This window comes from Aphelocoma coerulescens, assembly GCF_041296385.1.
Source record: "Aphelocoma coerulescens isolate FSJ_1873_10779 chromosome Z unlocalized genomic scaffold, UR_Acoe_1.0 ChrZ, whole genome shotgun sequence".
NCBI lineage: Eukaryota > Metazoa > Chordata > Aves > Passeriformes > Corvidae > Aphelocoma > Aphelocoma coerulescens.
This window is the reverse complement of record NW_027184085.1, coordinates 11,652,032-11,665,136: the sequence shown is the minus strand read 5'-3', so window position 1 is coordinate 11,665,136 and position 13,105 is coordinate 11,652,032. Positions and strand designations below refer to the sequence as shown.

The 13,105-nt window shown below is 44.0% G+C and overlaps 1 protein-coding gene across 2 annotated transcripts in view; it reads left to right on the top strand.

Annotated features, from left to right (window-relative positions):
- The first annotated feature begins 1,578 nt into the window (after positions 1-1,578).
- Positions 1,579-13,105, top strand: part of ADAMTS12 (ADAM metallopeptidase with thrombospondin type 1 motif 12) — a 154,666-nt gene continuing 143,139 nt past the window's right edge. For both annotated transcript variants that reach the window (XM_069001164.1, XM_069001165.1), the window contains exons 1-2: positions 1,579-1,788; positions 6,411-6,772. In XM_069001164.1, coding sequence (XP_068857265.1) covers positions 1,659-1,788; positions 6,411-6,772 — 492 coding nt within the window. In that variant the 5' untranslated portion in view covers positions 1,579-1,658. The remainder of the gene's footprint in view (positions 1,789-6,410; positions 6,773-13,105) is intronic.

The following is a 13,105-nucleotide window of genomic DNA, read 5'->3' as shown; positions in this document are numbered from 1 at the left end:
TTAGCTTTAAATTAATTTCAGGGAAGTGCTGATAAAGAGCTTATCAGGCTACAATACCCAGTCTCACAAAACAGCCTAGTGCCCACTGTGTGACTAGACTAAGAATCCTAATGGCAAGAGTACCAGGAAACTTGTCACTGTAACAGATGAAATAATATTATTTCATATGCAGAATACCTAGACAGCTATATTGAAATAAATACCTAGCAATTAACAAATCTTCTCTTGGCAAGTGCTGTTGGATATCAAATATTCCATGTCTTTTGCATGGTCTGTGTCCTTCCATTATCTAAAAGAGAGCACATGATGACTCCTAAATCAATTATGACTCTTTTATAAATATGGTCTGTTTCCAGAGTTATCTGTCTGGGGGAAGCCACATTTCTAGCTGGTTTAGAATACCTTGGAGCTTTAACTCTTTTTTTTGCATTTTTGTGCTCTGGAGTCTGGAGTCCACAGTTCTCACAGCTCAACTGTGACAGCCATTCATCTTGGGAAAACTGAGCAGACGAATGAGCATAATTAAGCACAGGTTGCCATGAAAATATATAATAAGTCCATGGCAGAGTCAACTTTAAGCAGGAGGCTATCAAAGCAGATGAAGAACCCAGCCCAGGTCTCAAGCATGGGACAGCACCAAAGTGGGCACCCATCTATGGAGTCTTGGCTCGGCAGTAACCATAGCAGAGGCCACCTGAGGAGACTCTTGGCAGAGAGCCCGTAGCATGCACTTAAGAATGGAGGTGCCAAGGCTATTTAAGAACTTTCTATACAAAGGGAGGACATTCAGAAGTAACCCCAATGTGCCAGCACACTGCTAAAACACAGAATGGTATCGGCACTCTGAGGAGTCTTAGGCATCAAGGAATGCTTAGGTTGGACACCAGGAAGAATTTTTTCACAAGGAAGGATGATTAGATGCCCAGGGAGGAGGTGAAGTCACCATCCCTGGAGGTGTTTAAGAAAACACTGGATGTGGCTCTTGGTACCATGGTTTAGCTGAGATTTTGATGTTCAGTCACAGGCTGGACTCGGTGATCGCAGAGGTCTTTTCCAACCTAACTGACGCTGTGATTCTGTGAGGCAGCCTGGAAACTGGGCTCTGGCTGCTGACCCCGAGGGGCTTCAGGTGGGGCCATCCCTTCCCACCGCATCAGAAAGTGGTGGAAAACGCGTCAAACTCCCGCGTGCCTCGAACACTTCCCCGGCGGCTGGGGAAACTCTGCCAGGGCGTGTGCGGGGCTGCGAGGCGCCTTGCCCCGGCCCCTCAGAAGAGACCACGGGCGTGAGACCAGCGAGGAGACGCTGCCGTGCGCGGGCGGCCCTCCCCGAGGGCTGCGGGGGAGAACGCCCCACTTCGGCCGCGGTGGAGGGCGGAGGGGGGGCAGGCAGCCCCTGTTGGCGGCCTCTCCTCTCCTCCCTCCCCGCCAGCCCGGCCCGGTTCGTCCCGCCGCGTTAACCCCGGCGGCTCCGAGGCGGGGGATCCCGGGAGCTGCTCCCTCCCCACAGCCCTCCTCCCTCCGCCGTCAGAAACCAGACACCGGGACGGCCCCGCGCAGCCCTTGCGCGGAGCGGCGCCTGTGTCCGGCGGCGCCGGGAGCCGCCCGGCCATGCCGCGGCCCCGATAGGCGCCCCGCTCGCAGCTCCCCGCCCGCACCATGCCATGTGTCCCGCGGAGCCGGGCGGCACGCATGGTCTCCCTCTGGCTCCTCGTCCTCCACGCCCAAGCGCCCTGCCTGGGCAGGGCCCCGCGGGCCGGCAGCGCCCCGTTCCCCGACGGCGGGCAAGGTCAGTGGCGGCGGGCGGGACGGGAGCGCGGCGGGCGCGGGTCCCGCCGAGGGTGCGCTTCCAGCGGGAGCGGCCGCGGCTCCGTGGCGCTGCTCGGGCGGGAGGGGCGGCGAGCCGGGCCGTGTCGGCCCCCGGTGCTGCCCGGGCGCCCTCCCAGCGCTGCCCTCGGCACGGAGCTCCGCACCCAGGGCATCGCGCTCTGGCTGCGCCTTCCTGCGGCTCCTGGGCGGTCATCGAGTTTGGCTGTGTAGATGAAGGTATTAATTGTTAAACCCTGCTTTTTGCTGATCTTCCTCGTTTAGAGGCAGCTCTCTAAATCCCAGAATCGTTTTGTGCTACTAAATTGAAGAAGTTTACTGTCCTGATTATTTACTTATTTCTAAACAAGTGATCGCTTCTGTACCAAAGCAGCAGGCGCTCCAGAAGGATTGGTGTTATCAGGGTTCAACACCCGCTGTGAGTTTCTCACGTTCAGTGAGGATGGTAGATTGCAAGTCAGACTTCATGCGCGGGAGGGGTCTCTTTGAGGCTGCCCTCACAGTTGGGTTTTCTCCCTCTTTTGCTGTGGAGAGTGTAAGACAGGAATTTTATTTTTTATTTTAGCTTTTGACTGTTTAAGGAAAACAGGAGAAGTGGCTCCCAAGGGAGAAAAATTATGAGTAGTTGGAAGACTCTGCCTGGTGGTAGAAGACCCAAAAGTGTATGAGAAAATTTTGCTTCCTGATGCAATCAACAGCTGTGGTGCTGGCAGGAGAGCTTGAACACAGAAGAGAAAATCTTCTGTACCCCTCAGAGATCGTGAAAATGAAAAGTGTTTAAATAAGGTGCCCTGAAAAGTGAACTTCTCAATTATCCTGAAGCTGGTTCCTGTTGGATTCATTGAAGGTGGATGCTAGCAGCAATTACATCGCTGTGACTCTATGTGGGACAGAACAGGGATGGTTGTGTTAGCATGTAGTAGCTATTTAATTGTCAGGCATTTGGAAATGAATGTAGAATTAATTTAACTTTCTAGGCATTAAAACAGTATTTTCGAAAAGTTTGCAAATAGCATTAAATAGTGGGGCAGTTAAAAATGTGGCTAATTTTTTGCAAAGGAAGGATTCTTGCAGTGTGAAGTGTGGACTGAAGTTTGTATCTGGTACCACTGAAGTATTCTGCTTCCTCCACATCCATGAGTGTGATAGATGGGACAGTTAGGGATGCCCTTGCTGAGTGATAAGGCCTTCTCTCTTCCATGGGGCATTGGAGCTTGGTGTGTTTCCTGGGCATGATGCTTCCTAACAAGATGAGCCACACTACTTCCTATCCCAGGGAGTGGTTTGAAAAGAAGCCAGAGGGTCTGAGGGGCAGATGTACACAAACTACAAAGATGGAGATGAAACAATGGTAAATGATGATGTGTCACATTTTAAAGGAATTTTGTCAGAGAACATGTTAGGTATCTAAAGTAAATTGCGGTTTTCCTGTCATGTGTGACAGACCATGTATTTTTTTCTCTTTATCCTAGTTTATTCACTTTGTGTACAGCCCTTCTTAATATGGCAATTCTCTGCCATGTGTGGTGAATTAGAATCCACAGAGGAGCAGAACAGACAGGAGTGGTTTTGAATATTATCAGATGTTTTCAATGATGCAGAATTAGGAAGGTCTGCAGGGAAGATTTCTCTGACAACTTAAACAATACTTGGGCTCCTCAAACAATTATGAAGGGCCTGAATGTTGCCTGTCCTGTGTGCCCAGAGGGCCTGAGCAGACACTGATTGCAGAGCAAAGTCCTGACTCTTAGTCTGCTGCTCATTGCCCTGCTTCTGTCTTGTTCGCAGCACCAACACAAGCCAGCGTGGGGCTGTAGTTCTGGAAAGACAAAACATTCTCTAGAGCTACAGAGCCACCTTTCCTGGCCTGTAAATCCTGAGCAGTGCCCACTCGACAGGCAGGACTTCCCTGGAGTATGCTGGGTGTCCAAGGGGGGTGCTGTGACATGCCACCGCCATGGCTTGTCAGTGGCACTGGCATTTATTCCTTCCATTTATGTTAGCTACTGCAAAGTTTTATGGGAACTTGTGGTGTTTTAATAGGAATTCATGTTACTATAGGAAAATAGAGGCATTCAGTGTTGAAGGATGCAGCCCTTAATTTTGAGCAGTCTGGGTTGCATGTATTTAGTTCTTCTTTCCTAGAAGGGAAGAAAGGAATCATCGAAATTGTACCTCCTGTCTTTGTTTTACACTCTCCTCCAGGCAGAAACTATGCTATCTTAGACTTAGTGTGGAGCTCAGTAAATTTTTCTGTTACAGGTAGGATTGCCTTTGCTAACTTTTACCCAGCAGTCTAGACAAAAATGTACTTATTGTGATTGCTTGCAGAAATATTGTTAGCCTCATTCTGTTAGAAGTTTGTGTTGTAGTCTTATTCCCTCTGGTCTTTTGGAGGCTTTTTAATAATTAATTTCTTCAGTTATATTACAGTACATTATTATTGCAGCATAATTCCCCTTTCCAGTGACTAAACAAGTATTTAACGAGTGGGTGGAAGGAGTTTGACTTCTGTGCTTTGACAATCCAATGGTTCAGTATTATTTTCCATCTATGTTGATGGTCTACTTTTCTTTTAACTTCTGTACACTAATTGCTGTAGTGATGAAGTAAAAAACTTCCTTGAATAGTTTTAAATCCAAAACCACAAGTCCTTGGCCTTGCATGGAGTTTAGCAGTTAAGCCACAACAAATTAAGTTCAAGACATCAGGCAGAGGAAAATCGCACAGTGACAGCAAGTGAGTAAGTTTTCCTTCAGGCATTTAATTTGATTATTTAATGAGTTGTGCTGAAAACCATAGAAATGGGGGCTTGGTCTTGCAGCATTCTCTGTTAGCCTGTCTTTGCTAGCACAGTATGGGATGTGGGACTTCCCAGAAGTCTTACAATTTAACATCTGCAGATAAGCTGTATTTTTCAGTGTTTCTTATCTCTTCTACCTGCCTTTATTTTGCTTCACTCTGGAGTGTGAAGAAAGGGGAACCTTGGTTTAGCTTCAGCTGCTGGTTTACCAGGCATCTGGCACCTTTTGTGCTGTTTATAGGCTGTGCCAACTGCAGGCATGAAGATGTGCTCTGAGTTTCCAGTGTCTCAGTCCCCTTATGTGGACAAGGCCAGATGTCTCTCAGAACCTGTGGTAGGCATTAGTGTCCGTGTTGTCAAGACTGCCACTGTGAAGGCCCAAAACTCCACTGCTGTGGCTTGTCCTGCAAAGGCTCCAAGTCACTGTAGGCTGGTGGGAAGGCTTGTGTACAAAGAAATCCGTTGTGTGAGAGAATAAGCTTGCTTCTGAAGTAAAGATGCCACTGAGACAACGCCAGATTTCTGATGTAGTTGTATATGTGCTGGGAAGCGGGGGTTTTGTGTATTTTGTTTTGCTTTCTTTTCTGTTGGAAACGTTTCAGTGCATGTGTCTCAGGGGTCCATGGCCTGAGGAAATGCAAGCTGCCATGTCTTAAACTGCAGCTAATGAGGACAAATGAGATGTGTTGCTTCCTGAAGGGGATGAATCCAGACAGCTGTCTGCTTAGGCAGGGTTTCTCCTCTGTGGCTTTGAAGGTGCAGGCAGTGGAGGGAGAAGTGCCTCTTAAAGGATTGCCTTACCAGACCTAGTCTGGAAGTAGGTGGAACAGGCTAATTGCTTTGTTAAGCAGCTTAGTTAATGAATGAGGTCTAGTCACTTCATGTGTAAGTGGCTGGGACTTTGGGAATGAGGAACAACTCTGGGTAAAGAAAAACTGGATTAATGTGTGTCATCATAACTTCTTTTTAATTAAATGTGTTCAGATTGTCATTTCTTGGGTAGAATTCAAGTATGCCAGCAGATCTGGCCCTTAGGGTATGAGTTCATATGGATTGTGTTTTACATGGATTTGTGTTATTTGCATGAGGCTTTTGCATTTCACAGTAATTTGAAAAAAATAAAATTGGGTACAGGTGGTGTTTCTTCTGTATCTTATGTATGCTTCCCCTGTTGTAGTAGGGGACAACAATGTCAATAATCTCTCTTCCCCTGCTAGATCCTGATGAGTGCTAAGATTTCCAATCCTACCCTGCTCGGAACTCCTTATAAAAAAGAGCATGATTACTTCATTATCTTCAAACCCTTCTTTGAAATTCTAAATCTGCAGCTGCGGTAGATGCTAAAGCTGATGCTACTGAGGTGCTGTTAGTACAAATAATCAAATCAATTGGTGTTCTCTTTGCATTTGTGTATTTGCAAGGCTCTGTGGTTAGATTTTTGGATGTGTGCAGATGATCACCTTGATCAGAGTACCATGTCCTGGAGACCTAGGACATGGAGGGTTTCCCGCCCTTGTGGGATTGGGAAGGGGGCTGTGTGTGACAATCAGTCTTTTATATAAATGGTGATGAAATATTTGAAAAGAAGAATGTAGCTTCTAAACTGAATGTTACAATGGGAGAATAGAAAGCCCAGATGAGGAATGTGTTCCATGGTCATCTGTGCACTGCCTTCCTTTGTGTCAGTAGGATGTTGTGGTGAATTGCACTCTTGAGTTTCCCTTTAACAGGCTAGCACTCACCTTAGTTTTGTTTCCTTTTTTTTTTTCCCTTTCTCTCAGAGCAATTTGTGAAGACAGTGCCAGAATACCACGTGGTTCATCCAGCAAGGGTAGATGCAAGTGGGCATTTTCTTTCTTTTAATCTACACCACCACATCTCAAGCCCAAGGAAGAAGAGAGATCTCGGAAAAAGTGAAAACGTGGTGTATTACAAAATTAATCATGAGGAGAAGGATCTGTTTTTTAACTTAACTGTCCACATGGGTTTTCTTTCCCATAACTACGTAGTAGAAAGGAGACGTGGCAACCACACCAGTGCGAAGATTTCAACTCACTCGGGAGTCCCTTGCCACTTCCTTGGCACAGCGTGGCAGCCTGGCTCCGGCAGCGGGACAGCAGCGATCAGCACTTGCAGTGGCCTGGTAAGTGGTGTGACCTTCGCTGGGGTTCTGGGCTATTTCTGGTGTCGCTAAAGCTGAGCTGGTACGAATATGTCTGTGAAGGAACTGGATGAGCCAGTCTGATACCGTACTAACTCGGAAAGAAGGTTTAATTCTATGGATGTTGTTTGAACTTTTGGAAGAATCAGAAAGTCAAAAGGTGATGCTGAGGCCCCTTAGCATTTACTTCTAAGCTAGGTTTATTTTTTTTTGGTGATCTGGACTAAAGGTTTCTATCAGTCATACAGCTTGAAGCCATCCAAATATCAAGTCATTGTTAGCAGTTGGATTGCCTTTCAAATGCATCTGGATGTATTCTGTTTTCCTCTAAAAGGAAAACAGAATGTTTATGATGTACCTAAAGCGTCAAGACAAAACAGCATCAGGGAAGGAGCATCACTAACATTCCTGTTCCCAGTATGTGAAAGCTAACACACTGGTTTTCAGAAAACAGAACTGATGTTCTGTTTTCCTCTAAAAGGAATGTAGCTCAAGTGCACTGAAACTGCTCTGTGAATCAAACCCACGGGTGGTAGGTTGGGAAAGCGCAATCATTTCCTTATGAACTGCACTGTAGCTTCAGATATAAATGATAGGTTAGATGCAACATTAGTCAGAGCTTTGAATTCAAGCCATTAATTAACCACTTCTAGGCATTTCTCATGTCAAAGAGCACTTCTGAGGCTGGAGCTTGAAGTCGAACATTTCTCAGTATCCTGTGGTTCACACTGAGACAAGGAGATGGGAACACTTTTTTTCCCCATGCTTTGTTTTTTTTAATCACAGCCATAGCTTAGGTTTCTGTTTGTGCTAGAGCATGAGGCTGAGCATGCCTTGTCAGGAGGGGAAGAAGAAACGAGCTGCCTGAGTGTGAAGAGGATGTAGGGAGGTGTGTAAAATGGCACGTGTGATCTGTGAGAGGCAAAATCCAAAGGGTTCGTGGAGTGTACAGGAAGAGGTGATGATGAAATGTGTGCAGCGTGCGTGTGCTCTCATGCCTTGATCCTGGAGTGGCGAATGGCGGCGTTGGAAAGCATGTGAAGCAGGGACTGATGCCTTTTGGCCAACGCATCTCAAGTCTGCAGCAGGCTGGTGACTGATGTTTGATTTTTGAGCCTGAACACCAAGATGAATATGTGTAAAGTGTAACCTTTCCCTGCCAACCTGTCAGTATCAAAGCATGTTCCTTGCTGTTGAGCTGTATGAAGCTTTCAGAAACTATGGAAAGTTGGTCTTCTGGCAGTGTGCGAGAAATGACAGGAGAACAGCCCTGGTCTACTTGAAACAGGAAAATTTGGAGCCTTACACAAGTGCTGATAACACTTTTGGCATGTTTCCTGGAGAAACAAACCGTTGCTTGAGGCCAGAAGTTTCAGTCCCACAGGCATGAAGATCAGGGATTTTCTAAGTAACACTTCCAGTGGGGACCAACTTATCAACATTTCCCTGAAACATGTTTTGATCATACAGGGTCAGTAAGTAAAAGGAGATACGATTATCTCTAATCATAACTATGAGTAGTTCCGTTGGTTGTTTTCTCTTGTGCATTACCAAAATGTCTTTGCTATTTTTCATTAGGATGAGAGCTTGAAAAAATGAGGTGCTGGATCTTCATTATGTCTTTGGAAGTATTTAGTCTGCAACAAGAACTAAAAAAACAAAACTCAATTTGCATTTTAAATTCATCTTGGTAGTATCCTTTAAAGTTATCCTTTCATTTGTATTTCAAACTTTTTGACTTTTATTTTCACTTGAAGGTTTTGATAAAACACTTGTATCAGAAAAATGCTGTTGTGATTTTGTGTTCCCATCCTGCCACAAAATGAAACTTTGAAAATATATTATCATAAATTGATTCAGGTTGAATAAATGAGCTTTGCCTCTGGGTAAAAACATGATAGTTTTGACGTGATGATTTTTGAAGTCCAGAAGTTGCTACTCTGAAGAGGTTGCAGTAAGAGTTGGGTCTGTATCTTGATTCCTCTGAATGACACAAGCTGGGGAAAGGTGATTTCTCTTGCTTTTACCCTGAAAATTTTCCAGAAGATCCAGTGTTATTTGAAAACATCTCTTGATTAATAAGTTTGCCAGCTATGAGAAATGCTATCTGGTTTTCATAATAAAAACCTAACATTTCTGAAACTTTTCTTGTTTGTGGTGGTCTCCACATTTCTGAGCTCTAGTGTTGATTTATTTCCATCCTGGTGAACGGCAATTGTTTGCTCGTCAGCATCAAGTCTATTTCTGTCTTTTTTTTTCTTTCTGAGGTGAGTTGTGTTTTCTGTTGAAAAGATTTTTTTTTCTATTTGTTCCTGTGAAGGAGGAAAGGAGGATGAAGGAGAACTGAGAATAAGTAAACACCATGGAATTAGAGAAACTTACTTTAGATATTAAACCTATGGCATGAGGAGAAATTGATAGCTTGTTTACTATAGTAAAACTGCTGATATTCTCAAGCCTCGTAACCCAAGAGCTGGTGAAAACCAGTGTGTTAGCTTTCACATACTGGGAACAGGAATGTTAGTGATGCTCCTTCCCTGATGCTGTTTTGTCTTGACGCTTTAGGTACATCATAAAATGAAAGCCTACTGTGCTTTCATTGCTGAAGCATTTTTTAATAAGCTCAGTGAAGCACCAATTTACCATGGTAATGAATGACAGGAAACTCTTTGATCCCTAAACTTCTAATTTTTGACTTTTTTAGTCATGGGAGCTGCTAAAAAATATACTGGAAAATACTGATTTGATTAAATAAGTATGTTTTGTGGAATATCCCTTTGGTTGTAATTTTTAATGTGGAATGGTTGCATTATTATTTTGTAATTTTGTCCAAGTGAATTGCTTAAGAATATGTCATCTTTTTCACCCCTGTTTTACAAATGGTGGCCTGAATTGGAGCAAAATAAAATACTAAAAATGCCTGCGGGAGGGGAATCCTAGTTTTAGTTCTCTTGCTGGAATGACTTTTTCTCCTGTCAACTCTGTTTGGTTTATATTTGACAGTTTCTTAATTTCCAGGACAATAGTGGTGTGTAAGAACCAAAGAAAGATGTGTGGTGTAGGTTTGTGTTTATCATAAAAATCACTCACACACTGCACTGAAAACACAGAAAATATAGAAATGGATTTTCATCTCCCTTGCATTTTCACTTTGAAATATACTCCTACTTCCCTTGGCATTACTCAGGCATTGCTGATGTATTTTTTATGTTCCCAAAATGGCCTGCAAGGGAAATAACAGAGTGATAGCTGTGAGATATAAGAGTGGGTGGCACGGTCATTGTGTGACATTGTTCTTTTTAAAAAAAGGTAACTGTGTCTCTGTTTTCAGAAGTATACATGGAAAAAAAATGATTCTTAAAGAGATTTGGTCAGAGTTGGACAAGAGAATACAGAGGATAAATTGATATCAGAGATCTGGAGGAAATAAGTTGTAATTTCCAAATCCATTTTTTTCTTACACCTTGTGAAATCTTAGTTTCCCTTTCATGATAAATCGATCAGGCCCTTCTTAACAGGTTGAAGAATATGATGCTGTAAGCTCTGTCTCTGACCGTTGTTTAGTAAAGTCTTTTGCACTTCTGAGCCTTTTTGAATAATGCATATGTTTACATGGGAAGAGTGGGACAGACCTCGCTGTTTGTTTTGGGTCACACTTGGATGAGGGAACCCTGGAGAGGAAGTCACTACTAGAACACAAGAAACATCAGACTGTGGCTCTTGGAAGGGGAGCAGACATTAAATCACTTAGATACAGGAAAATTTCCAAGATGAAGTAGAGGGAGAAAATGATTCATTTTTGTATCTTTGAGTGAAAATGAGGTTTGGATTGGCTGTCTTGGCAGACTATTTAGGGCACTGTTCTAATAATGCTCGTGAGTTTTCCTGGTGCCTTTCCACAGAAGGCTACAGTGAATTTTTGTAGTACCAATGCCTTAAGTGTCAGTTTTGTGCTAGTCTTGAGAATCCCTTGTGTTGGAACAGTGGTGTCAGGTTGTCCCCTTGGTAGGGCTGGGAGGGAGCAGTGAAGTTGAATGAATATGGTAGGTTTATATGCACTGAATCCTACAGAGCTGGGAATTGAGTTTTCCTCCGATAGTCTACCCTCTTCATTAGGAACAAGGCCCTCTTTTATCCGTCGATAACACAGATGTTGTTTATAGTATTTTTAGATGACAGAGCATCGTTAAGGCTTTGTTTCCTTGACACTTGTTTACAGTGCAGAGCTGTCAATCAACATTTGCTGGGAGGGGAGGGGATACATTTATCTTCAAAGGCACTGTAAGCGTTAGCAGGGAAAAGGCAGAGGACTGAAAGGACATTAGTACGGAAATTGAGCATGATCTGTGCACATAAGCTGGTATCTCCTGGTAAGCTCCTGGACATACAGGGCCTGCGGGCAGATCCTGCTTTGGCTGTCTCCAGCTGGTCAGAGGGTTGCCTCTGTCCTAATGGGCATCACTGTTTTTAATAAGTGCTGGGTGCCTTTGAAAAGACTTTTGAAAGGTTTCTCCCACCTCCATTCTTCCCTCTGTGCTGAGTCACAGACAGGGCAGCTCTTTGTGGACCTTTAATTGGTGGCTGTATGTTTGTGTAGCAGGTGGTAGAAGATACTCTAAGTGGGACCTCTCTGGGCACATCTGTGTTTATCCTGACATGTGTGACAAGCTTGTCACCCAAGTGGCATGGTGACTGAATTCTGATTGAATGTAACTGTTTATTGCCGGATACCACCATTGTATGAAGCCCCAGAATGAGATCTGGTACTCACACAGATCCACCCATATCCTTAATCTGGTCTCCTCAGTGTAGCATAAAATCTACCGGCAGCATTTTATCTTTTGCAGATTTGCATCAGTTTGGGGGAGTTCAGCATGACCTCTGTCCTCCTGCCACATAGGCAATAGGCTTTTCTAGTTAGTGTGAGGTGCTTTTTTCATGTTGACCCACATGTTACTGTCTTATGATCTGTCCCAAGTTGTACAGTTCTGTGCAGGTATCATAACAGTATTTCAGTGATATTGGGCCCTATGACAGTAGTCTAATACTGCTGTTTAGACTTTCCTCTCCTATGGACACAGCAAACATACTTCAACATGCTGGACTTGGTGTTTTCCTTAGATGAGGTTTAAGAATAAATGAATCCTTAAAACAGTTTTATAATATTTGTTCTAAAGTAATGAAAGAATAAAATTTCTTGCTAAGCTTATAATACATGTATTTATCTATCTGCTTCTGTATCTCCCAGCATGTGAGCTTGTTTGATTACTGACCATTTGTTTGTTAATCTGTTGTTAAAGGTGGTTACCAGAGTTTAGCAAAGCTAAAGCACTACACAAATCACTCCAAAAGCCCAGAAAAATAACTGTATCTTTTTATTCCCTTGTGGTATACCTGCAGCTAGCAGAATTGTTTCTCTTCAAATGGAAGTGTCTTTTGATTATTAAAAGTGGCAAAATACATGGCAGTGAGAAAGACAGTTAAGGACAGAGGACATGTAACATTTTTCTCACTTGAATTTTTGACCACCTGAAACTGGATTCAGCACTGATCCCTGACCTGTGACTGGACACCCCTATAACACACGTGGGGACACGTGCTGTTCCGGTGGCTGTTATTTTAAGAGTTGAATCGGAATGTATTCCTGTAGTGCTCCCTCAAATACATGAATTCCATTCTGTGAACAAGGCTTCTGGGAGACAAAACCAAAAGTTCTTCAAGGGTCTCCTGCTTTTTGCTCGTCTATCCTTTCTTCCTCTAGGACGGTCTCTTGCTTTTTTCTTTGTCTTTCCCCAGAGGGTAGGTCCTGCTTCTGTTTGGCAGTATGTCGGATGGCTCTACCTGCTGGCTGTGTCTTCTTGCTTAGGTGTCAGTGACATCTCACCACGGCCTCTTTTGGTTTATCTGTCTAGGGATAATGTGATGGAACCAAAAGTGTAGGAATACAGTGTTTGGAGAGTGGCAGGAATGAAGTCAAACTGCCAGCCTTTTCCTCGGGGTGGGAATTGCTCCTTGGCTGGCTACAATGGAGCTTCCACAGTCTCATTGTTGCAATTTGGGTTGTTCTGGCAATCCTAAAGAAGAGAAGACCTGCCAAGTAACTTCGTTGTGTGGCTGCTGTACATCTCTTCTCACATGCAGTAGTATGGAAAATACTGCAAGCAGAAAAACGTACACTAAAAGTAAATGCAGTTTTTTCTCTGCATCTGTTCTTTGTAATGCTTGGTTTGCCTTGTTTCTCCACAACAGTAGTAAGTATATGGATATTCTCCTCGACTGACTAGTGCTGTGGTTGCACTGTGGTTGTGTTGCACA